Raw genomic sequence first — 27,478 nt, forward strand, 5'->3', positions numbered from 1 at the left:
TTGATTGGCGTGAAAAGAATGGCTCGAACAAACCGCATATGACTAAAAAGACAAACATACTGCCTTTTGATACTCATATGAATACTTTATTACGGTTCCTCCTCTCTTTGGCAGTGGGCTATAACACACACACAAGAAAAAGCATGCGACTACTGTATGATGTATGTAAAAGAACACACACACATAGGGAAAAACAGAAAAAGGAGGAACTACCCAAAATAACACCATTGTTCAGCTAATCAGCCAAACTTCCCATTTAAAGCACTGGAGGAGCCATGGGAACAGAAGTCATGGGAACGGGAGGCATGGTAACGGCCTATCAAGTCCCATTCGAGTCAGCAGAAGATTGATGGGTTTTCCTCGAGCTAAAAGCCACTTAAAGGGTGTCAATTAGTAGCCGACTGAGAGGCACTTTTCAGTCTCCCGGTAAACTCTCCCAGCAGTGGCTGTGTGTGCATGTGCAAAACCTGTCCAGCCTGCTCTCTCCTCTCGCCTAGTGCCCCAGGGGCTTGTAACCTGCTGAGCCACACAGCAGAGCACTGTTTAACCACAGACGGCCACAGCTATACACAATGAGCCATTACACAGCAGCCACAGCACACAGAGCGTCAGTACTTACATACCACCACTCTGCAAGCCAGGGAGAAACATCTGTATATACATTCAGGCCTGGTGGTGAACACTGAAAGGTCCAGAGTCCCAGATGAGTTAGTGCAATATGTTCTGTACTGTGGGATGATGATGGTACAGTTGAAGTTGGAAGTTTACATACACTTTAGCAAAATACATTTCAACTCCGTTTTTCACAATTCCTGACATTTAATCGTAGCAAAAATTCCCTGTCTTAGGTCAGTTAGGATAACCACTTTATTTTAAGAATGTGAAATGTCAGAATAATAATAGAGAATTATTTATATCAGCTTTTATTTCTTTCATCACATTCCCAGTGGGTCAGAAGTTTACATACACTCAATTAGTATTTGGTAGCGTTGCGTTTAAATTGTTTAACTTGGGTCAAACGTTTCGGGTAGCCTTCCACAAGCTTCCCACATTAAGTTGGGTGAATTTTGGCCCATTCCCCCTGACAGAGTTGGTGTAACTGAGTCAGGTTTGTAGGCCTCCTTGCTCGTACATGCTTTTTCAGTTCTGCCCACATATTTTCTATAGGATTGAGGTCAGGGCTTTGTGATGGCCTCCCCAAAACCTTGACTTTGTTGTCCTTAAGCCATTTTGACACAACTTTGGAAGTATGCTTGGGGTCATTGTCCATTTGGAAGACCCATTTGCGACCAAGTTTTAACTTCCTGACTGATGTCTTGAGATGTTGCTTCAATATATCCACATAATTTTACTTCCTCATGATGCCATCTATTTTGCGAAGTGCAACAGTCCCTCCTGCATCAAAGCACCCCCACAACATGATGCTGCCACCTGCGTGCTTCACAGTTGGGATGGTATTCTTCGGCTTGCAAGCCTTCCCCTTTTTCCTCCAAACACAACGATGGTCATTATGGCCAAACAGTTCCATTTTTGTTTCATCAGACCAGAGGACATTTCTCCAAAAAGTACGATATTTGTCCCCATGTGCAGTTGTAAACCGTAGTCTGTTTTTTTATGGCAGGTTTTGGAGCAGTAGCTTCTTCCTTGCTGAGCGGCCTTTCAGGTTATGTCGATATAGGACTCGTTTTACTGTGGATATAGGTACTTTTGTACCGGTTTCATCCAGCATCTTCACAAGGTCCTTTGCTGTTGTTCTGGGATTGATTTGCATTTCTCGCACCAAAGTATGTTCATCACTAGGAGACAGAACAGTCTCCTTCTTGAGTGGTATGATGGCTACGTGGTCCCATGGTGTTTATACTTGCGTACTATTGTTTGTACAGATGAACATGGTACCTTCAGGCGTTTGGAAATTGCTCCCAAGGATGAACCAGACTTCCAAGATGGCGTAGCAGTCAGATGTCCATTGTCCTCGTCTTGTCCCGTGTATATATATTTTTCTTCGCATATCGTTTTTATATATATATTATTTTCTTCTTAAAAACTCAACTTCAAAACACTCTCCTGCAACCCACCTCACCAAATGTGGTGCGGATCTGTTTTTTTCTTCCTCAAAAGTATTATTCACCTCGTATCCGAAATCTACAACAGAAGCTAACAAGCTAACCAGAAGTTAGCCAGCTCACAAGCTAACGTTAGTAGCTAACGTTAATAGTTCAGCTAACCACAGCTAGCGCTCATCAGCTATCCTTTAGCTCGGAAAACTATTGCCAGTTTTGTACAACGCGACTCAGACCAGAGCATACCAGACCTATTTTTCTCTCCATATCCCCGGATTTTTACCTCAAGCTCTGGACATTTACACCTGGATCTTGCAGCTAACTAGCTGCTATCCGAGTGACTATCGGCTAACATCAATTACGGAGCAAACACCAATTATCCCGGAGCTAGCCAGCTGAAGAGTGCCATCAGCCACTCCTGGGCTACAATCACCTATCCGGACCCGTTTTACTGCCGATGCGGAGCCCCACCGGGCCTTCACGACTGGGATACCGACGTTATCTGCCCGAGGGAGTATTTCAACCGGCCCCTCCATCGCGACGTAACCTGAACATCCATATATTAACTGCGGCCCGCTAATCGTTAGCTGTCTTGAGCATATCGGCTGCTATCTGAACAGGTCTATCGAACAATCTTCTTAGGCCACTATAACTATTTTGACAACTGGATTGGTCCCCTCTACCACACGGAACCCCACTAATCTACCGACGGAATTGCACGGCGTGGCTAAAAACAGACCTCCATCTTCTGCTAGCTTGCTACCCATGACTAGCTGTCTGAATCACGAAGCTAGCACCAGTTAGCAAACACAATTCTACAACTCACAACCTCTCTTTCGCCACCGCCATCCGGCTTGGATTCTCTGTCGACACGACCACGTCTGGTCTGCAGACAAATACCCCATCCGCTGTGCCCTCAACCGGCCTCCGTCTGAGCAGACCCCCTCCGTCTGAGCAGACCACCCCCCCGGGCTACTAACTTTAAACGCCGCGGGCTAGCTTAGTGGAGGCCTCACTACTTCATCTACGGCTGGCCCCTGGACACTATGATCACTTGGCTACATAGCTTATGCCTGCTTGACTGTCCATTAATTCACGGTACTCCATTCTGTTTATTTGTGTTTTATCTGTCGGCTCTGTGCCTTAACTCAGGATCTGTGTGTAGTTAATCCGACCCTCTCTGCCCAGTCGTCGCCATTTTTTACCTTCTGTTGCTGTGTTAGCCGACTAGCTGCTGTTATCTGACCTGCTGTTTTAGCTAGCTCTCCCAATCATGACCTGCAATCACTTTATGCCTTATTGTATGTCTCTCTCAAATATCAATATGCCTTGCATACTGTTGTTCAGGCTAGTTATCATTGTTTTGGTTTGCAATGGACCCCGTAGTTCCACTCTCCGTACCTCTGATACCTCCTTTGTCCCACCCCCCACACATGCAGTGACCTCACCCATTGAGACCAGCATGTCCAGAGATACAACCTCTCTTATCATCACCCAGTGCCTGGGCTTGCCTCCGCTGTACCCGTGCCCCACCATACCCTGGTCTGCACATTATGCCCAGAATCTATTCTACCACGCCCATAAATCTGCTCCTTTTATTCCTTGTCCCCAACGCTCTAGGCGACCAGTTTTGATAACCTTTAGCCGCACCCTCATCCTACTGCTCCTCTGTTCCTCGGGTGATGTGGAGGTAAACCCAGGCCCTGCATGTCCCCAGTCACCCTCATTTGTTGACTTCTGTGATCGAAAAAGCCTTGGCCTCATGCATGTCAACATCAGAAGCCTCCTGCCTAAGTTTGCCTTACTCACCGCTTTAGCACACTCTGCCAACCCTGATGTCCTTGCCGTGTCTGAATCCTGGCTTAGGAAGGCCACCAAAAACTCTGAGATTTCCATACCCAACTATAACACTTTCCGTCAAGATAGAACTGCCAAAGGGGGAGGAGTTGCAATCTACTGCAGAGATAGCCTGCAAAGTTCTGTCATACTTTCCAAGTCTATGCCCAAACAGTTTGAACTTCTAATTTTAAAAATTAATCTCTCCAGAAATAAGTCTCTCACTGTTGCCGCCTGCTACCGACCCCCCTCAGCTCCCAGCTGTGCCCTGGACACCATCTGTGAATTGATCGCTCCCCATCTAGCTTCAGAGTTTGTTCTGTTAGGTGACCTAAACTGGGATATGCTTAACACCCCGGCAGTCCTACAATCTAAGCTTGATGCCCTCAATCTCACACAAATCATCAAGGAACCCACCAGGTACAACCCCAAATCCGTAAACATGGGCACCCTAATAGACATTATCCTGACCAACTTGCCCTCCAAATACACCTCTGCTGTCTTCAATCAAGATCTCAGCGATCACTGCCTCATTGCCTGTATCCGCCACGGGTCCACGGTCAAACGACCACCCCTCATCACTGTCAAACGCTCCCTGAAACACTTCTGCGAGCAGGCCTTTCTAATCGACCTGGCCCGGGTACCCTGGAAGGATATTGACCTCATCCCGTCAGTTGAGGATGCCTGGTCATTCTTTAAAAGTTACTTCCTCACCATATTAGACAAGCATGCTCCGTTCAAAAAATGCAGAACCAAGAACAGATATAGCCCTTGGTTCACTCCAGACCTGACTGCCCTCGACCAGCACAAAAACATCCTGTGGCGAACTGCGATAGCATCGAAGAGCCCCCGTGATATGCAACTGTTCAGGGAAGTCAGGAACCAATACACGCAGTCAGTCAGGAAAGCAAAGGCCAGCTTTTTCAAGCAGAAATTTGCATCCTGTAGCTCTAACTCCAAAAAGTTCTGGGATACTGTAAAGTCCATGGAAAACAAGAGCACCTCCTCCCAGCTGCCCACTGCACTGAGGCTAGATAACACAGTCAACACTGATAAGTCCGTGATAATCGAAAACTTCAACAAACATTTCTCAATGGCTGGCCATGCCTTCCACCTGGCGACTCCAACCTTGGCCAGCAGCCCCGCCCGGCCCGCTGCTACTCGCCCAAGCGTCCCCAGCTTCTCCTTTACCCATATCCAGATAGCAGATGTTCTGAAAGAGCTGGAAAACCTGGACCCATACAAATCAGCTGGGCTTGACAATCTGGACCCCCTATTTCTGAAACTGTCCGCCGCCATTGTCGCACCCCCTATTACCAGCCTGTTCAACCTCTCCTTCGTATCATCTGAGATCCCCAAGGATTGGAAAGCTGCCGCTGTCATTCCCCTCTTCAAAAGGGGAGACACCCTGGACCCAAACTGTTACAGACCTATATCCATCCTGCCCTGCCTAGCTAAGGTCTTCGAAAGCCAAGTCAACAAACAGATCACTGACCATCTCGAATCCCACCGTACCTTCTCCGCTGTGCAATCCGGTTTCCGAGCCGGTCACGGGTGCACCTCAGCCACGCTCAAGGTACTAAACGATATCATAACCGCCATCGATAAAAGACATTACTGTGCAGCCGTCTTCATCGACCTGGCCAAGGCTTTCGACTCTGTCAATCACCATATTCTTATCGGCAGACTCAATAGCCTCGGTTTTTCTAATGACTGCCTTGCCTGGTTCACCAACTACTTTGCAGACAGAGTTCAGTGTGTCAAATCGGAGGGCATGTTGTCCGGTCCTCTGGCAGTCTCTATGGGGGTACCACAGGGTTCAATTCTCGGGCCGACTCTTTTCTCTGTATACATCAATGATGTTGCTCTTGCTGCGGGCGATTCCCTGATCCACCTCTACGCAGACGACACCATTCTGTATACTTCCGGCCCTTCCCTGGACACTGTGCTATCTAACCTCCAAATGAGCTTCAATGCCATACAACACTCCTTCCGTGGCCTCCAACTGCTCTTAAATGCTAGTAAAACCAAATGCATGCTTTTCAACCGTTCGCTGCCTGCACCCGCACGCCCGACTAGCATCACCACCCTGGACGGTTCCGACCTAGAATATGTGGACATCTATAAGTACCTAGGTGTCTGGCTAGACTGCAAACTCTCCTTCCAGACTCATATCAAACATCTCCAATCCAAAATCAAATCTAGAGTCGGCTTTCTATTCCGGAACAAAGCCTCCTTCTCTCACGCCGCCAAACTTACCCTAGTAAAACTGACTATCCTACCGATCCTCGACTTCGGCGATGTCATCTACAAAATAGCTTCCAATACTCTACTTAGCAAACTGGATGCAGTTTATCACAGTGCCATCCGTTTTGTTACTAAAGCACCTTATACGACCCACCACTTCGACCTGTATGCCCTAGTCGGCTGGCCCTCGCTACATGTTCGTCGTCAGACCCACTGGCTCCAGGTCATCTACAAGGCTATGCTAGGTAAAGTGCCGCCTTATCTCAGTTCACTGGTCACGATGGCTACACCCACCCGTAGCACGCGCTCCAGCAGGTGTATCTCACTGATCATCCCTAAAGCCAAAACCTCATTTGGACGCCTTTCCTTCCAGTTCTCTGCTGCCTGCGACTGGAACGAATTGCAAAAATCTCTGAAGTTGGAGACTTTTATCTCCCTCAACAACTTTAAAAATCTGCTATCCGAGCAGCTAACCGATCGCTGCAGCTGTACATAGTCCATCTGTAAACTACCCACCCAATTTACCTACCTCACCCCCATACTGCTTTTATTTATTTACTTTTCTGCTCTTTTGCACACCAGTATCTCTTCTTGCACATGATCATCTGATGATTTATCACTCCAGTGTTAATCTGCTAAATTGTAATTATTCGATTTATTGCCTACCTCATGCCTTTTGCACACATTGTATATAGATTCTCTTTTTCCTACCATGTTATTGACTTGTTTATTGTTTACTCCATGTGTAACTCTGTGTTGTTGTCTGTTCACACTGCTATGCTTTATCTTGGCCAGGTCGCAGTTGCAAATGAGAACTTGTTCTCAACTAGCCTACCTGGTTAAATAAAGGTGAAATAAAATAAAAAAATAAAAAAGACTTGTGGAGGTCTACAATTCTTTTCTGAGGTCTTGGCTGATTTCTTTAGATTTTCCTATGATGTCAAGCAAAGAGGCACTGAGTTTGAAGGTAGGCCTTGAAATAATCCACAGGTACACCTCCAATTGACTCAAATGATGTCAATTAGCCCATAAGAAGCTTCTAAAGCCATGATATCATTTTCTGGAATTTTCCAAGCTGTTTAAAGGCACAGTCAACTTAGTGTATTTAAACTTCTGACCCACTGGAATTATGATACAGTGAATTATAAGTGAAATAATCTGACTATAAACAATTGTTGGAAAAATGACTTGTGTCATGCACAAAGTAGATGTCCTAACCGACTTGCCAAAACCATAGTTCGTTAACAAGAAATTTGTGGAGTGGTTGAAAAATGAGTTTCAATGACTCCAACCTAAGTGTATGTAAACTTCCGACTTCAACTGTATATACTGAATGGACAAAACATTAGAAAGACCGTCCTAATATTGAGTTGCACTCCCTTTTGCCCTAAGAGCAGCCTCAATTTGTCAGGACATTGACTCTACAAGGTGTCGAAAGCATTCCACAGGGATGTTGGATGGCTGGATGTCCTTTGGGTGGTAGACCATTCTTGATACACACAGGAAACTGTTGAGCGTGAAAAACCCAGCAGCGTTGCAGTTCTTGACACACTCAAACCGGTGCGCCTGGCACCTACTACCATACCCTGTTCAAAGGCACTTAAATCTTTTGTCTTGCCCATTCACCCTCTGAATGGCACACATACGCAAAGTAGCAGCAGCATAACGGGGAGGGGGGGGGGGCAACGCAAATAGTCTGGGTAGCCATTTGATTAGATGTTCAGAAGTCTTATGGCTTGGGGGTAGACGCTGTTTAGAAGCCTCTTGGACCTAGACTTGGCGCTCCGGTACCGCTTGCCGTGTGGTAGCAGAGTGAACAGTCTGAGACTAGGGTGGCAAGAGTCTGACAATTTCTTGGCCCTTCCTGACACCGCCTGCTATAGAGGTCCTGGATGGCAGGAAGCTAGGCCCCGGTGATGTACTGGGCCGTACGCACTACCCTCTGTAGTGCCTTGCGGTCGGAGGCCGAGTAGTTGCCATACCAGGCAGTGATGCAACCCGTCAGGATTCTCAATGGTGCAGCTGTAAAACCTTTTGAGCATCTGAGGACCCATGCCAAATCTTTTCAGTCTCCTGTGACATCAATAAGGGATCATCGCTTTCACTTGGTCAGTCAATGTCATGGAAAGAGCATGTGTTCCTAATGTTTTGTACACTCAGTGTAGGCTGGTCTTTGAGCAGTGTCCAGGAGGAAATCCGCCAAGTTGTGTATGAGAGGTTCTGTGTCTGGCTTTCACCTGTGTTCCTGACACCGAGTACCACTTCTATAAAACATTGACAGACCTGCCTGGCTGGTACTCCCATCAGTCTCCCCTTGAGCAAACTCTGAGCTAGCTTCCCTTCACCTTCACTTCAGAGAAGCCAGCTAGTTAGACAGCGGCATTGCAATAGATCTATGACCAATCCTTCTTTCGCACACACAGGAACTGATAAGGGGTTAATACAACACTGACTTCAGTCTGGTAGGTTGGTGAAGTGTGTTATTTTAATATACAGTATTGTACATGGTATTTTGAGAACATTTTGAGAACAAGGGGAATGCTAAGTCACAAACACAGACAAACACACATACTGTGAGCAGACATGCACACACAAATTCAAACACACAGGACTCTAACAGTTTTAACAAGGAGCACATGTGGTCCTAAGCTGAAAAATGTAGGAGCACAATGACAAATATTAAAGAGGCAATCCGCAGTTGAAATGATAAAAGGCCTGTTTCTGTAAAAGGTTGCGGGATGGGGCTGGAGAAATGTAACCACATTCAAACGCATAGATAGAGCTATGGATGCAAGGACTAACAATCCATGATATCAAAACTTTCATTTTTTGTTTCGAGACTATACAGTCTTTGTTTCAATTTACTTTGGGAAAAACAAGCTCATATTTTGTCTGCTAAGCTCATGGGGCATTTATAAGTTATACTCCTCAAGAATCAATGGGTTTACATTATTAATTTATAAGTTTAAAAAAATGGATGTAGTAACTGCAGATTGCCCCTTTTAATGAGAAGAATTGCCAGCAATTACAAAATATAGCCTACATTTATGGAATGGCGTTTGTTTATTTGCATGTAAAAAAAAAAAAAAACTATTTGCCTGGTCAAATAAGCTTTTAATATGACATGTCAAATAATACAATTCTATTGTAGAATGCTGTGTGTGCTGAATTTGCACGTGCAAGCCAAGAGCCACCATTATGATCACAGTCAAAGTTGTACAATACTGCGTTGGTAATAAGGAATTATTTGTTCCACCGAATGGGAAAACGTCTGTGAGCATTTGAAATTAGATCAAGTGAGCAGGATCAAAAATGTTTGCAAATATCTTTGATACAGATGTTATCAGCAACTTCTGGGGTAACTAGCTAGCTTTAGCGGTGTACAAGATCTTCAATTTCCTGGCAATTTCTCGCATGGAATAGTCTATTCTTGTTCTGAGAAATGAAGGCTAACGAGTTTCTGAAGAAAGTGCTTTGTTTCTGGCCATTTTGAGCCTGTAATCGAACCCACAAATGCTGATGCTCCAGATACTCAAAAGAAGGCCAGTTTTATTGCTTCTTTAACCAGAACAAGATGTGCTAACATCATAGCAAAATGGTTTTCTAATGATCAATTAGCTTTTTAAAATGATTAACTTGGATTAGCTAACACAACGTGCCATTGGAACACAGGAGTGATGGTTGCTGATAATGGGACTCTGTACGCCTATGTAGATATTTCATTAGAAATCATCCGTTTCCAGCTACAATAGTCATTTATAACATTAACAATGTCTACACTGTATTTCTGATCAATTTGATGTTATTTTAATGGACAAAAAAAAAGGTGCTTTTCTTTTTTTTCTATTTGACACGTTTTTCTTAACTCCTTAAAGCATTGTTGGTTAAGGGCTTGTAAGTAAGCATTTCACTGTAAGGTCTACACCTGTTCTATTTGGCGCATGTGACAAATACAATTTTATTTTTGAAGGCAAACTGCCAATTCCACTATTGCCACTACTCCACTACTGCCAATTCCACTAAACCTTATTGTGGCTAGCTTCACATAGGTGGGTCCAACCACCATTAATCAAATAACTGTCTTATAAATTAGAAGTATTTTAGATGACACCACCTAGCTAGATAGTTATCTGGTTAACTATAGCTACTGAAACAGATGTCGTTTTGCTATGTTTTTGGGGAAGAACATTGTTTGCATCCATCAGCTCGCTAGCTTTTTTATGTCCAGCAGTGATTGTGTAATCAATGTGTAATAACTACGTAAAACATTACTGAACATGTTAAATTATTATGGTCCTGATTGGTCAACAAGCCTATTTGATGTGTCAAATAGCATTGTTTGATATGTCAAATAATGTTATTCGACTTGTCTTTTTTGACACGCAAAGACCCAAACAGTGTTCCATATACATTGGGTCTATACGAATCCTCATCTCCTAAAAAAGCTATTTTCCTTTCTTTCTGTGCCACCATGTTTGCATACTACTGAGGCTGCGGAGAAATCATTACAAACATTATTACCTGGGTGATTTGTTTTCTATGGGCACTGGTATTCCCAAATTAAAATTCCTGGTAGCACAGAAAAAATATTTAGCACTATTTAGCACCAAAATGGTAGCATTGTAGAGCCCTGACACGCACACACACACACACACACACACACACACACACACACACACACACACACACACACACACACACACACACACACACACACACACACACACACACACACACACACACACACACAGTTCCCAGAGTCAAAGACGCTTCAGGGGGCCAACAGCAGCAGGATTGGCTTGTGTCAGGTTGTAGTTGAATCCTGTCCGCACTCTGATCGGCTGGAGGCCCGGGTCTGTGCCTTGATGCAACATTTCCTGGTTATCATCATTTCCTAGAAAACACACAAAACACAATACAGGGCCCTTAACATGTAATAGATCTGGGTCCCACTGAACAAAAGAAGCGAGGTATTACATTACCAGTGTATATGGATTTTCTTATTACTCGTCCATCTGAGTTTTATTCTGAATGACAAATACCCCCTCATCACGAGTTCTCTCGGCGACAGCCTGGGGCTTGAGGAAATTGCCGGTCATTGGTTTGTTTCAATAGGTTACCATATTGGTAGGGAGTCAGGGACCGATGTGGGCTCGTGTGAGGTAAACATTTACAGAAAACGTTGATCCAAAACAGACTATGTAAAACAAAACCTGGCTCAAAGAAAAATAGGGGATGTATTACTTAGATACCTATGGATGTCAGAGGGTATTTTTATAAAATCTTTGTGTTGCCATAATCCTTATTCATTCCTCAAGGGGAGAGGAGCTGGGTTCAGAAAGCACAGGGCGGCTACAGACCATGACAAACAGCTGTACATCTGTTTGACTGCATGAAGTGAAATGGGCCCAACTGACCAAATACATATTTAACTTGTCAAAGTGTACTGTATGCAGTTTAGACAGGTGAGGAGTAATCGTGGAGCTAGGCTAACTTTCCTTTTCATTCCTTATCCATGGTGTTTCTGTTAGGTATAATTATGGTATTTCTGGTAGGCAGGGTAGGTTACTTTCTAAATGTAATCTGTTAGTTACTAGTTACCTGTCCAAAATTGTAATCAGTAACATAACATCTGATTACTTTTCCCTTAAAGGCATAAGACAAAAAGGACCCATCAAACGCATTTGGTATGTCATCATAGTGTTTGGTCTCTGACTGGTCAGACTCGCGCCAATGGAACAAACTTAAACTTGGGCATTTTTTCAATACCGAATTGAGAAAACAGAAAGATGTCAATTTATTAATATCCTTTCTGATTTTACAAGTAATCCAAGAAGTAATCTAGTTTCAAAAGTATCTGATTACAAACACACACAAATCTGCTAACATAACTGATTAGTTTGGATTACATATAATCAAAAAATTCAGATGACATATAATCAGTTTCTCCCTAACCCTGCTACTTCTGAGGTTCAAAAGGTGATAAACACCTGAATGTTTAGACTAGGCGTGGTTACAATGATGAAGAAGAGCGATTATTTTGTTGCAACTCACCGCAAATTTTTCTCAAATCTACTGTATCTAACCTACTAACGAAGACGCCCTACCCAACCAGTGTACTGCCACCACAATGCCGCCCCGATTCACCCGGCCCACATTTAGCTTTTGATAACGATAAAAACTGTCTTCTTTAATCTCAAAAGATGATCTTGCTCCAGAAAAGGGCAGAAATCATAATCACAGGCGATTGTCCTGAGAACAAAAGGCCTTTTGGGAGAAGTCAATCCTAAAGGGAAGCAGCAGGACTGAGGACAATGAGGAGCCCAGGAGATTATTCTGAACCCTGCCTGGACCAAACCCAGCCGTTCCCCACCTGTTTCTGTTTCTATCACAGACGTCCCTAGACACCAGGAAGTAAGGAGCACTGAATCACTACCCTATCCATGGGAAATCCTGGTTTATAAATTATTGCTCTACTGTATGTCTGCTGACCGCTTTGTCTAATATTTGTCTTGTATAGCTACATCCATTGCTATAACTGTGAGATGGTCCACTTACAGTATGGGTCGTACAAGGCCCCTGGAGAATGCCCACAGGATACGCCCCGATTCGGATGCTGATTACATTTAGAAAGTAACATGATCTCCGACAACAATGAGACAGCCTATAGGGAGGAGGTCAGAGACCTGGCAGTGTGGTGCCAGGACAACAACCTCTACCTCAACGTCAGCAAGACAAAGGAGCTGATTGCTGACTACAGGAAAAGGAGGGCCAAACACGCCCCCATTCACATTGACAGGGCTGTAGTGGAGCGGGTCGAGAATTAAGTTCCTTGGTGTCCACATCACCAACAAACTATCATGGTCCAAACACACCAAGACAGTCATGAAGAGGGCACAACACCACCTTTTCCCCCTAAGGAGACTGAAAAGACTTGGCATGGGTCCCCAGATCCTCAAAAAGTTCTACAGCTGCGCCATCAAGAGCATCCTGATGGATTGCATTACCGCCTGGTAAGGCAACTGCTTGGCATTCGACTAAGGCGTACGGCCCAGTACATCATTGGGGCCAAGCTTCCTGCCATCCAGATCCTATATACTAAGCGGTGTCAGAGGAAGGCCCAAAAAATTGTCAAAGACTCCAGTCACACAAGTCATAGACTATTCTCTCTACTACTGCACGGCAAGCGGTACCGGAGCTCAAAGTTTAGGTCCAAAAGGCTCCTTAACAGCTTCTACCCCCAAGCCATAAGACCGCTGAACAATTAATCAAATGGCCACCAGACTATTTACATTGACCCCCCTTGTTGCTACTACTCACTGTTTATTATCTATGCATAGTCACTTTACCCCTACCTACATGTAGAAATTACCCCAACTAACCTGTACCTCTGCACATTGACTCGGTACTGTGTTACTTTTTACTATAGTTTGAGTAAATATTTTCTTAACTCTATTACTTGAAATGCATTGTTGGTTAAGGGCTTGTAAGTAAGCACTTCATCTGTTGTATTCGGCGCATGTGACAAATAAATAAATTTGATGATGCAAGAAACATACAGAACATTAAACAACTCCCTCTCACAGCCACACTGTTGAGTGGAAACTGTTGAGATGTGGGGGAAGTGGAGTAGACTGGTTAATGAGGATGGAGTGAAAAGTCTAGGAGGCGGGGCACTTGATAAGAAGAAGATAGAGGGGAACACATGAGTGTCATTCCAGTTTCCAGAGGAGATTTATTGACTTTGTCCACCACAGAGGCCAGTTGCACCAGTTGGTCATAAGTGGGTCGCAACTCTAGGTCTGACGTAAAATTAGCTCTATGTCGGACCAAAAAATTGGACCTGTTGCACCACCTGGGCATAAGCCCTTCTATGAGCTACACCTGGGCACAGTGGTGTAAAGTTCTTAAGTAAAAATACTTTAAAGTACTACTTTTTGGGTTATCTGTCCTTACTTTTTATATTTTTGACTACATTCCTTAAGAAAATATTGTACTTTTTACTCCATACATTTTCCTTGACACCCAAAAGTATTCGTTACATTTTGAATGCTTAGCAGGACAGGAAAATAGTCCAATTCACGCACTTCAACCGGACTCACTAAACACTCACATGCTTCATCTGTAAATGTGTGCCCGTGGCTTTCTGTAAATAAAGAAAAAAAAAAGAAAATGGTGCTATCTGTTTTGCTTAATATAAGGAATTTTAAATTATTTATACTTTTACTTGTGATACTTGAGCATATTTTTAACCAAATACTTTTACTCAAGTAGAACTTTACTGAGTGACTTTTACTTGAGACATTTTCTATTAAAGGTATCTTTACTTTTACCCAAGTATGACAGTTGGATACTTTTTCCACCACTGCCTGGGCGTAACTTCTACGGTTAGTAGGGAGCAGGCATAGGGTGTTCAAATGGGACCATCTTCTTTCATGATATGCACTGAAAATAATAGCGATCTATACATTTCAAAATAATGTGAGTCTCGTGTTCAGATTTCATAACCTCCGGGGGCTTTTCGAGTTGCCTATGCACGAGTCAATAATACACTTGATTTATGCTACATAGCATGTTAAATCTGTCTGATCAGATATTAGCAAACAAATAGATGAGCTGCCACCTCCAATTATTTGCCCAGACAGATCAAATAACCAAATATACATACAAAATCGCATTGATTGTTAGACAAGTCAAGGGCTTTTAGTCGGGATATAGCCCCTATAGGCTTACGCGAGTGAAAAGAAAAATAATCAACCTGTTATACTAGGCTAGCGTAGGCTACATAGCTAGCTAACATGCTAGCAAACTTTTCTGATAACACTGTTAGAAGAGCAAACTAAACAAAAAATTCAAATCATGAACACTCACCTCATTGAGTTTCCATGACATCATTGTCACACGCCCCCTTATTTCAGTCCCCAGAATCTGACCTCTTGACCTTCCAAGACTCTATCATACAGCACGCTGCTATGCCCTCTCTGAAACAAATACACACGTAGCGGAAAGATAAGCAAACAATAAATACAGACCAAACTAGTCTGGCGGTCCCCACATGCCTGGTAAATGTTCTTCTCTAAACAGCCCTCCGTGTTTCAGACCTCCATTTTTCTACCTAGACTTTCAAACAATGGTTGGGTTGTACCAAAGCAGTAGTGACTGCTGGGGGGCGACGAGGAGGAAATGGTTCACTCCAGCAGTGAGATAAACTTCATGTGAATTTAATGTTCCGTTTCACTGCCTCTCTCTCTCTGTGTGCTGCTCGGCCTGTTATTACAATCACAGTCCGAGTCATAACCGAGGCAGCTCAAATTCATTTTTACGGCGTTTTAAAGTAACTGTACAATGAAAATCTCACTTTTAAAAGTTCACATTCTGTTAATTCATTCCCAAATAATATTATTGACTCATCCTATTTGTGGCCAAAGCACTTCAAAAACCCCACTTCAAACTTGCATCTAAAAATGTTTTTATTGCTATTTACTCATCAAGGATGATGTTATCCTCCTGAGGAGGATGAGCTGGCCAATCAGCAGTCTATTCACAAGAATATTTGTAATGACCGGTATACGCCCACACCCTTCCAACACAGAAAAGCAGTTTAACATACGTAATTAATCATTTTTTTAAAGAAAACTATTTCCCTCATATTATAATGAATTATAGATCATATTTCATAGAAATCTGGAAACACTGGATAGTTCTTTCAACACGACCACACTCATAAACAGGCCCGGAGATGAGTCAAGATAGTTATGGAGGATTTGCTTATGACGGACTTTTTCCCCCTTCCAAAATGAAGCAAAACAAGACAAAATGGGTCAGTCGTAGTGAGGCACCAGAGAGAATAACAACTCGGATGGAGGAGGACAGATCCTCTCTTCTCCTCTACAGGGCATTGTGGGAAGCAGAGATTACATATTAAGAGGAGAGTGGAATTCAAGAAAAATTAGATGGTGTGTGTGCGTGTCAGAGGGAGATGAGCCATAGAAAGCGATCTGCAGGCAGGGGTCCATATCAGCGATAGGGGATGGGGAACAGAACAGAAGCTCTGCATCTGTCTGTCAGAGGGGGCTCCTGTATCCACCCCTCCACCTTTTAAATTTATGGCCCCTCAGACGGAGACAGTCGGGATCAGAGAAGGAGATAAAGGGGAGTCTTGAAATGAACACCTTGGTAAAACCTGCCGCTGTATAAAGTAACGCAGGGCGGGGGGCCCTCCTGCTGGAGCTGAGCCAAGTCCATCTCCGCCCCAGCAGCCTCCGCCAAGCTCTCTGCTGGCCAGTCTCTGGTAACAACATGGGGCCTATAGGAGCCTAGGGCTATACTGTAGCAGGGTGTTAGCCCTAGACACACACACACACACACACACACACACACACACACACACACACACAGACAGAGGGGAACTAACAACACTCCCACCACCATCCTCCAAGCCTCTCTGCTGTACTGAGCACTCCGCCTGTTTGAAGTCTTACATAACAGTAAATAGCCCCATCTCTCTCACCAATAATCAAATCAAACTGCTAAATTACAGAGGGGCTATTACCACTCGGCACGCAGTTCAACTTCTCAGCGCAGAGATCCAGCCAGTCATGGGAGCTTGACCCTTGCGGAGCTCCAGAACTGCAGCAAGAGAGCAGCTAAAGGGTTCCAGATCCACAGCCTCTGATTGCTAATAATGAGTCAGTGTGCTTGGAGCTTGTATCCCAGGCAGCTAGAGACTCTTCTGGGCCGTGCGGTTGTGTTTTTCCCCCCTCCCCGGTACTCCCCTACCCCACTCCTCCCACCCTCTACCCCTTAGGCCCGCTGGAAACATTGAGTCAGCCAAGCCAAGGCCCCTTTTGTTTCATGTTTATCTATGTGCCTCTAATGGGAGGCGTTGGACCACGCTGGGTTACAGAAGAACATTGCAGCTCCGCTATGCTGCTGCCGTCTGTCTGGGCTACTAATAAGAACACCTGGGTTCAAGTACTATTCAGAAATCTTTTAAATATGTTGATTGTTTGCACTAGCCTGCCAGAGTGCCAGGTGGGTGAGGTTTGTACTTTAACTACTTTTCTATTGGTTCCATTGAGACAGGCAAGTTCAATCAAGCACAGATAAAGAATTTTAAATGATTTCAAATAGTATTTGAACCCAGGTCTGCTGCTAATAAACTCCTCGCTCCTCCTCAGCCCGAATTAAATAGGCCATCTTTAGAAAACATCTCTCCCTTCCGATGTCATGTTGAATCGGTTGTTGTGTTGTGGCTCATGGAGCAGCAGGGAGAAGAACAAAAGGGCCCATAACATAACGTGGCCTGGCTTTAGTGTACGAGGGCTGAGCTGATGCTCTCTCTGTGTGCCAGGCCAACGTAATGCTTAGGGTATAGTCATTAGTCACTGTGAAACAGAACAGGGCTGGCTCATCTGATTCAAATTAGAGCTCATCGAATGGGAGCCAAAATGAAACTAGGATGATTCATAAACGCTCCATTTCCCCTGTGAGTTTGGTTGTGTGTGAGTGTATGTGTTTTTACTGTCCTTGTGGGGACCAGAAGTCCTATAGTAAAACAAGGAAAAGTAGGGATATTTCGCCAGCCCCCCATAAGGAAAACGGCTATTTTGGGGTTAGGCCTTTGCCTTTGGGGTTAGGTTTAGGGTTACAATTAGGGTTGGTTTAGGGTTAAGGAAAATAAGATTTCGAAATGGAATCAATTGTTTGGTCCCCACAAAGACAATAAAATAAATGTGTGTGTGTGTGTGTGTGTGTGTGTGTGTGTGTGTGAAAGTGTGTGTGTGTTTGCTAACCCCCAAACACTGTGCCTAAATATGGAGAGAAAAAAAAGCGGTTGTGTAATTTCATTCAATTTATGTGTAACCTTTATTTAACTAGGCAAGTCAGTTAAGAAAAAAATCTTATTTACCATGATGGCCTAGCCCGGCCAAATCCGGTCGACACTGGGCCAATTGTGCGCTGCCCTATGGTACTTCCAATCACGGCCGGATGTGATACAGCCTGGATTCGAACCAGGGACTGTAGTGATGCCTCTTGCACTGACATACAGTGCCTTAGACCTCTGCGCCACTCGGGATCCTATATACACTGAGTATACCATACGTTAGGAACACCTTCCTAATATTGAGTTGCACCCCCTCAGAACAGCCTCAATTCATCTGGGCATGGACTGTACAAGGTGTCAAAAGCGTTCCACAGGGATGCTGGCCTATGTTGACTCCAATGCTTCCCACAGTTGTGTCAAGTTGGCTGGATGTCCTTCGTGTGGTGGACCATTCTTGATACACACGGGAAACTGTTGAGCGCGAAAAACCCAGCTGCGTTGCAGTTCTTGAAAACAAACCGATGCGCCTGGCACCTACTAACATACTCCGTTCAAAGGCAGTTAAATCTTTTTAATTGCCCATTAACCCTCTGAATGGCACACATACGCAATCCATGTCTCAATTGTCTCAATGCTTAAAAATCCTTCTTTAACCGGTCTCCTCCCCTTCATCTACAGTGAATTAAGTGGATTTAACAAGTGACATCAATAACAGCTCATTGCTTTCACCTCGATTCACAAGGTCAGTCTATGCCATGGAAAGAACAGGTGTTCTTAATGTTTTGTATACTCAGTGTATAAACAAAGCATGGAAACCATCACCAATATGGTTTTTGTTTGACAGTTGACTATGAGTGAGTTTGCGCAAAAGATGCCCACTTCAGGACTGACACATGCTTGTACTCAATGACAACATCTCATTCTGTTTTGCCCAAGGATGACAGATGACTAGATACTTACACCATTGTCATGTTCATTAGGCACCAAACAGATAAAAAAGTACTGAAACACGTCGGAGCGACCTGGATTTCTCTAATAAGAAATGCTCATGTTTGTTTTAACATTTTTACTAGGGTGTGAGGTAAAGAACACTACCCCATGCTCATTTCCCCACATAACCTCTCTTGTGAAAGCACCACGATGTTATGTCCAGGTTCTGAGTCATATTTAACGGAGTAGGTGGTTCATTTATTTGTCTTTTACGGCGGTGGTTATTAGTGTGTTAGTACATGTGATGCACTTGGCTGCCAGGGGAACACGCTGTCCTGGGAGGGTTGCAGCTGTGATAGAGGGTGACTCATTTTGGGGAGTGGGGTTCCAACTTCCAACACACACACACACACACATATATATATATATATAAACACACAAGTACATACGTATCCGAGGTGTTTGTCTGGGCACAGATAGATATTGACAAAATGTCTGAACACCTGCGTATGGCATAAATCACTGCTCCAGGAATGACTGAGAAGTGAACCGAAGCCATAGAGCCCAATGTGTTTAAATGCTGCTTTCACACACGTCTCTCCCTCTACCACACACACTTATGTCCCCATGACTATGTGGAGGGAATACTGAGCAGCAGCTGGAGAAGCTGAGTCTAAACTGGAGAGCAAGCTAGCTACTGATGTGTAGTGATGAAAACCACCCATTCACACATCAGAGTAACACTAAATGAACAGCATGTGAGAGGTCACACACCCAGGCTATAAAAACACTCGTACTGTAAACAGAAGTGGTCAACACACTGGACGTACGGACCAAAGCAGCCTACAACACCGTATTGTGTGGGAGTCAGTACGTGAAACAGTACTCCCACTACAATCTTTCTTTCCTTCTCAACCCCAGGCTATAGTTATAACTATCCCTCCCCTTACTCCAACTGCAGTCTTCAATATCCCCTTTCTCTCTCCAGATTTTGACCCCGTTTCTCCTCAGTGCTCGTTTTTATGACCCCTCTATTCATGTCAGTGGAGTCTTAACTACCCTGCCCCTCTCTTTCTCTGTCTCTCGCTTTCTCTCTCTCTGGCACAGGAGATTAAAGTCCACCAGATTCCTTGCGCTGCTAGGGGGTCCGAAAAGATTCTCTTTTTCATTTCCCCTCCCTCACCTTATTTTCTCTCCCAAGATAGTCTCTCAATATGCAGCAGCAGCAACCTTGGGACTATTCAAACCCTCGAGAAAATGAAAAAAGAAAAGGCTTTGGAGAGAAATATGATCTTTTGAAGTGTAAGAAGGAAAGGGGAAAAACTACAGAGGGCTTAGATAGAGAAGACATGGGGGAGCGCCCAATAAAATGAGTATAGAAGTGTAACAGAACGAACGAGACGAGAGCTGAGACCGAGAGAGCAGAACAGAGATTGAGAGAGAAGGAAATAAATAAAAAGGAGAGAGAAGGGGGGGGGGGGGGCATTTCTTTATAAGACGAGGGAGAGGAGAACAAAGAGGTCTTTGTGTGGAGTGCTGAGAGAGTGAAGTGGAGCCAGGGCTTAGGGAGTGTTTAACAGTGTACACTGACTGCATTCCAGCAATGTGATTACGAGCCACTTTTAATTTATTCTCCTCCAGGAAACAGACTTAACTCTTCCCTGCCCTTCCCTAGACTTCTAGTCTTATTACATTTCCTCTTTATCTTTTCTGTTTCACTACTTTCTCCATAACTTTTTCTCCTTCCTCTCCAAAATGTGTCAGTTCTGCTAATATGCTCAAGATTACATTTCGTCGGACAAATACTACACAGTGTATCTAACTCCACAGCACTAACACGTTGCATTAGAATTCACGAGGGCTCAATTGCTAATGGCAACGTCATGTACAGTTTTATAGTATTGACGTTCGAGTGGAATGGAGCACAGTGAGAAGGACTCATATGTGATTGGAATAAAGCAGAAGACAAGTTGCCATTGGCCAATAAAGTCATCTTATGAACACAGACCAAGTCTCTCTATACCAGGGATCATCAACTAGATTTAGCCATGGGCCGATATTTTCTTGAGCGGATGGTCGGGTGGCCGGAATATAATTACAAATAATTTGTAGACTGCAAATTGACCCAAACAGATATATTTGACTAAAACTTAATAATTTCAAACCTTGAATACATTTGTATATGATCACGCGTCTCTCTACTATGTGTGGAAATACTTGGGAACAGATTTCCCAAATTAAGATCACTTGAAGCTGATTTCCTGGTGTTTTTATGTCCAACAATAAATAAATAAAGTTTTGGAGCTCTTGGGGTTTGGAGGAATGCCAGTTAGGGCATTCCCTGCTCTATACATCCCACTCTATATATTTCTAGCGCGCACACACACAAACAACTTGCAGTCCGGATATAGGACTTAAGGCATGTATACAAATCCCTTCTTATTACTCATAATCCCGTGGAGAGGACACACTGGCAACAGACTTCCTGACAGATATGTACTGCAGAACTGGAAGCAGGCAGGCAAGGGGAGGGCCATTCATCAAAACAAACACACTGCTTATGGGACAGGGGGAACACAGGTGCTCGTCTGGCCCCTTGTGTGTGTTGGTGTGTGTGCATGCATATACAGTATGCAGAGGTGAAGAGGCGCTACTAGGCCTTAATTAAAACTTCAACACACTCTCCCAGATAAAACAACATGCGTAATTAAAAGTCTGGTCATTGATCTCTGTGCCTCCTGACTGCTGACTCTGGTCTCCGCTCAGTACACAGGAGGGTTTCACTGGGATGTGTCTTAAGAGCCAGGCAGGCTGAAACTCATTCAACTATTTCATATTAACCACTTTAACAAACGACAAAAAAATTAAATAATCATAGCCTTGTCCCAGATTGGTTTGAGCTGTTTTACGTGACATTGACCACATAGGAGTTGGAAAGAGAGCACAAACAGATTCGGGACCAGGCTAAGAGAATCATGGCAAATTCAGATAGCCTTGACTGTAATTTACAGTGCATAGAGAGCCTTACTAGAGACCTGGAGATCTAGGGCAGTGGTTTTCAAACCTCTCCTCGGAGACCCCCAGACTTTTTACAATTTTGTTGTAGCCCTGAGCTAACTCGCCTAGGCTTGATGATTAGTTGACAAGTTGAATCAGGTGTGCCAGCTCTGAAGTAGTTCAAATACATGGAACGTCTGGGGGTCCCAGAGGTTTGAAAAGCCCTGATCTAGGGCGCTCAGTCTCCCCATTCTAGAGCCAAAAGTAGAGAAACAAAAAGAGGGGATTACAACATGAGTACTTCAAGGGAATCATAACCAAATCTGTAGGAGGAAGTGAAAGTGTTTTCATTTCAGAGAGCGATTCATGTTAATATACTGGTTTCATATCATTTTTATTGTTTCTAAATGTGTCGTGTTAATATCACTACACTCAGTGTTCTTCTCTTTTAGAAGCCTGGTGACACATCTATTTGTGCTGTGTAGCCAATCCCTATGAGTTTGGCATTAACAAAGACCATGTAGGAGTTGGCTATACTGCACAAACAAGTCCGGGAACAGGCTACTCTTTTAGTGCTAATACGACCAAGGAAGTTGCTTATACTGTACAAACAGATGTCGGACCAGGTTACTTTTTCAGCCTGACCATGACAATGACAATTTCGGAGTTGGCTATACTGCATAAACAGATCTGGGACCAGGTTACTCTTTTAATGCTAATGGTATGAAAAAAACACTTATTGCGGAGTTCCACAGTGAGTCGGCAGAATGAGTGTGAAGTGTAGAATGTGACAGAGATTAGGTGTAATGGCTGCCCCTCCCCCCTCTATGACCCGTCACAATTTCAGACATGATGGTGGACCACACACAGACAGAGGCAGAAACAGCCATAGCAGAGTAATCCACATCCCTACAAGCCCTGCGCTCGCAAGTCTCACCACACAGGGTGACTGAAAAAGAGGGTGGGAAAAGAAGAGGGGGAGAGAGAAGGCATGGGGGAGAAATAGAGAAAGAGAGAGCAGGGGTGAATCAAACCGGCCCAACCGCCGCTACCCCGGTACTCTCTGGCTGGTGCCTTCCTTTCCATCCAGTACCCTTCTCTGGACAACTGTGCTGTCACCAGCCAGCTGTTAAGCATGAAGAGAGAGAGCGGTTGGTCGGTGGAACGGAGTGAGAGGGGAGGAGGAGGGGGTGGTGGGCGAGGGAGAGGGCAAGTGAAAGTTGGCCCAAATAAAAAACCCTTCTCAAAGGGATCAAAGCGGGTGCATGGCAATTTAATTCCGAGAGGATATTGGTGTTCCCGTAGGCTTCCCCTGCTTCCTGCCCCCCCTACCCCTACCCTCGCTGCCCCCGCGCTGAGTCTTAAGTCGCACAGCCACAGACCAAACAGGGGGACCATTATTCCCCACCCTCTGGCCTGCTTAGCTCCGCTCCTGCACCTACTCCCCTGTTAACTCAGAGTCTCTGACATACAGTACCAGTCAAAAGATTGGACACACCTACTCATTCAAGGGTTTTTCTTTATTTTTACTATTTTCTACATTGTAGAATAATAGTGAAGACAAAAAAACTATGAAATAACATATGGAATTGAAGTAAACGGGGAAAAAAGTGTTAAACAAATTATTCAAAGTAGCCACCCTTTGCCTTGATGACAGCTTTGCACACTCTTAGCATTCTCTCAACCAGCTTCATGAGGTAGTCACCTGGAATGCATTTCAATTAACAGGTGTGCCTTGTTAAAAGATCATTTGTAGAATTTCTTTCCTTCTTAATGCATTTGAGCCAATCAGTTGTGTTGTGACAAGGTATGGGTGGTATACAGAAGATGGCCCTATTTGGTAAAAGACAAGTCCATATTATGGCAAGAACAGCTCAAATAAGCAAAGAGAAACAACAGTCTATCAATACTTTAAGACATGAAGGTCAGTCAATACGAAAAATTTAAGTAACAGACACATCTCAACATCAGCTGTTCAGAGGAGACTGTGTGAATCAGGCCTCATGGTTGAATTTCTGCAAATAAGCCATGACTAAAGGACACCAATATGAAGATGAGACTTGCTTGGGCCAAGAAACACGAGCAATGGTCATTAGACCAGTGGAAATCTGTCTTTTGGTCTGATGAGTCCAAATTTGTGATTTTTGGATCCAACTGCCGTGTCTTTGTGAGACGCAGAGTAGGTGAACGGATGATCTCCGCATGTGATTCCCACTGTGAAGCATGGAGGAGGAGGTGTGATGGTGCTTTGCTGGTGACACTGTCTGTGATTTATTTAAAATTCCAGGCACACTTAACCAGCATGGCTACCACAGCATTCTGCAGCGATACACCATCCCATCTGGCTTGCACTTAGTGGGACTATAATTTGTTTTTCAACAGGACAATGATCCAAAACACACTTCCAGGCTGTGTAAGGGCTATTTGACAAAGAAAAAGAGTGATGGAGTGCTGCATCAGATGGTCTGGCCTCCACAATCATCCAACCTCAACCCAATTGAGATGGTTTGGGATGAGTTGGACCGCAGAGTGAAGGAAAAGCAGCCAACAAGTGCTCAGCATATGTGGGAACTCCTTCAAGACTGTTGGAAAAGCATTCCTCATGAAGCTGGTTGAGAGAATGACAAGACTCTGCAAAGCTGTCATCAAGGCAAAGGGTGGCTATTTAAAGAATCTCAAATATATTTTGATTTGTTTAACACTTTTTTGGTTACTACATGATTCCATGTGTTATTTCATAGTTTTGATGTCTTCACTATTATTCTACATTGTAGAAAATAGTAAAAAATTAAGAAAATTAATTGAATGAGTAGGTATGTCCAAACTTTTGACAGGTACAGTACATGGAATGAGATTCACAGCACAAGACCTCTACTATGGGAACTAGGCTGCTGATGCTTATGGGTCAAAGTTCATAGGTCACAGGAACACAAAGCAACTCAGGTGGCCCTCAGAACCAAACTGTAATCAATGTCTCTTACAATGAAATGCAGTAGTGAGAAACAAAGAGGACATGCTGTTTCCATTGGCTCCCAGCAGAGCCCTATAGCCGTTTCATCACTACGGCCTTCTCAAGTAAATACATTACATAATGCCCATTGAACATTGAACTGAAGAAATACTGAGAGAGTTCAAAAGGCGCCGCTGGTGCTATTGTGTGGCTGCATCTTTCCTGCCCTGGCGTTTAATAGCTATAGGCTCGTTTTCTCTCTGTGTGGTTGACGGTGGAATTAGGAAGTAGCTGCTGGCCAACCTGTGTACAGTATGTGGGTGTGTGTCTTGTCGGTGTGCATGTGTCCCTGTGTGTGTGCTTGTACGTGTGTGTGTTGGCTGGGGGTCCTCCAGAGGATGTGGTCAGGGCAGGCGTGTGGTGTGGGAACGGGGCTGCGTGTCAGCTGTCAGGGCTGGAAAGGTCAGGCCGCAGGAGCAACACAGGGCAGCACTGTCTGTGTGGCAGGGCAGGGAGAGGGAGAGGGAGAGGGAGAGAGAGAGAATACTGAAAGACTAAATAAGAGTGGGAGAAGAGTCAGCTAGACAGAGCGTGAGTGAGTGTGTGTACATGTGTGTGAGCGAGAGTGTGTTTGACTGTGCGTTCTTACATGTTTGTAAAGGAGAGAACCAGAGAGAGAGAGACAGCTAATCCCAGTGAACAGCTGCTGGTGCCTCAGACACATCAGGAACAACAGCACCACTCCAGCCCTCAGACAGACACCACTACTAAAGGTTAATGAATACAAAGGAATAGGGCCACAATTAACCAACCCAACACCCTCAATAGGTACAGTACAGCATGTGACTGAATGACTGACATAAAACATCAACCACAAACAACACACTGTGTTCTGGTCTCCACAGTGGGAGGCAAGACTAGGGTTGCAGAGCTACCAGTAATTTACCAAAGTTACCGGGATCTTCTGTAATTTTTGTAATTAACAGAAAAACTAATTGCAATCCATGGTAACTTTGGTAATTTATACTTGAATAACTTGTGTATATATAATGTATTCATATTTAGAATTCATTTTGTATATATGTGTCCATATTATCCATGAGTTTCTAGCGGACAAACCATATGGATCAAGAAAATAGTCTAATTAATGAAGAAAGCATCTAGTCAACGGCATTATCTGCAACTTTTCCAACTATTAACTTTTTTCACAAATGCCACCAGTTTGATGCCAAAACATTAACAAATAAACTCAGAAAAAAAAAAAAAACGTCCACTGACTGTCAACTGCGTTTATTTTCAGCAAACGTAACATGTATAAATATTTGTATGAACATAAGATTCAACAACTGAGACAAAAACTGAATAAGTTCCACAGACATGTGACTAAGAGAAATTGAATAATGTGTCCCTGAACAAAGGGGGGGTCAAAATCAAAAGTAACAGTCAGTATCTGGTGTGGCCACCAGTTGCATTAAGTACTGCAGTGCATCGCTTCCTCATGGACTGCACCAGATTTGCCAGTTCTTGCTGTGAAATGTTACCCCACTCTTCCACCAAGGTACCTGCAAGTTTCCTGACATTTCTGGGGGTAATGGCCCTAGCCCTCACCCTCTGATCCAACAGGTCCCAGACGTGCTCAATGGGATTGAGATGCGGGCTCTTCGCTGGCCATGGCAGAACACTGACATTCCTTTCTTGCAGGAAATCACGCACAAAACGAGCAGTATGGCTGGTGGCATTGTCATGCTGGAGGGTCATGTCAGGATGAGCCTGCAGGAAGGGTACCACATGAAGGAGGAGTATTTCTTCCCTGTAATGCACAGCGTTGAGATTACCTGCAATGACAACAAGCTCAGTCCGATGATGCTGTGACACACCGCCCCAGACCATGACAGACCTTCCACCTCTAAATCGATCCCGCTCCAGAGTACAACGCTCATTCCTTCGACAATATACGCAAACCCGACCATCACCCCTGGTGAGACAAAACCGCGACTCATCAGTGAAGAGCACTTGCTGCCAGTCCTGTCTGGTCCAGCGACGGTGGGTTTGTGCCCATAGGCGACGTTGTTGCCGATGTCTGGTGAGGACCTGCCTTACAACAGGCCTACAAGCCCTCAGTCCAGCCTCTCTCAGCCTATTGCGGACAGTCTGAGCACTGATGGAGGGATTGTGCATTCCTGGTGTAACTCAGGCAGTTGTTGTTGCCATCCTGTACCTGTCCCGCAGGTGTGATGTTAGGATGTACTGATCCTGTGCAGGTGTTGTTACACATCGTCCTCGCAGTGGCAGACTATCAGCTGTCCGTTCTGTCTCCCTGTAACGCTGTCTTACATGCTGACCAGACCGGACACGTCACGTGCGCGGGCATCGCAAAATAAATGTAGAAATCCATGTTATTCAATTATTGTGCCAACGAGCGTCTGCGATGCCAAGGGCTAAAATAGAACTCCTTTCTATTTCTGACGCAGATCACGTTGCAAGTCCTGCCTCTCCCATCTCCTCATTGGTTTATAGAAGCAGGTACCCACGTGCCATCTCATTGGTTATACCCACGTGGGTGATTGAAAGACTAAATGTTTTGCCGGTTGTCGTGGTAATACTATGAAAGTGTAGATGCCAATCACCATT

General features: G+C 44.3%; 1 protein-coding gene across 3 annotated transcripts in view; it reads right to left on the reverse strand.

Annotated features, from left to right (window-relative positions):
• Positions 1–27,478, reverse strand: part of rad51b (RAD51 paralog B) — a 79,715-nt gene that overhangs the window by 17,473 nt on the left and 34,764 nt on the right. For 2 of the 3 annotated variants that reach the window (XM_055872390.1, XM_055872388.1), the window contains exon 10: positions 8,611–11,037. The exons of the other annotated variant lie outside the window; for it this stretch is intronic. In XM_055872390.1, coding sequence (XP_055728365.1) covers positions 10,904–11,037 — 134 coding nt within the window. In that variant the 3' untranslated portion in view covers positions 8,611–10,903. Of the gene's footprint in view, positions 1–8,610; positions 11,038–27,478 lie in introns of those variants that run through there. 3 annotated transcript variants of the gene reach the window in all.

This window comes from Salvelinus fontinalis, chromosome 20 (genome assembly GCF_029448725.1).
Source record: "Salvelinus fontinalis isolate EN_2023a chromosome 20, ASM2944872v1, whole genome shotgun sequence".
NCBI classification, from domain to species: Eukaryota; Metazoa; Chordata; class Actinopteri; order Salmoniformes; family Salmonidae; genus Salvelinus; species Salvelinus fontinalis.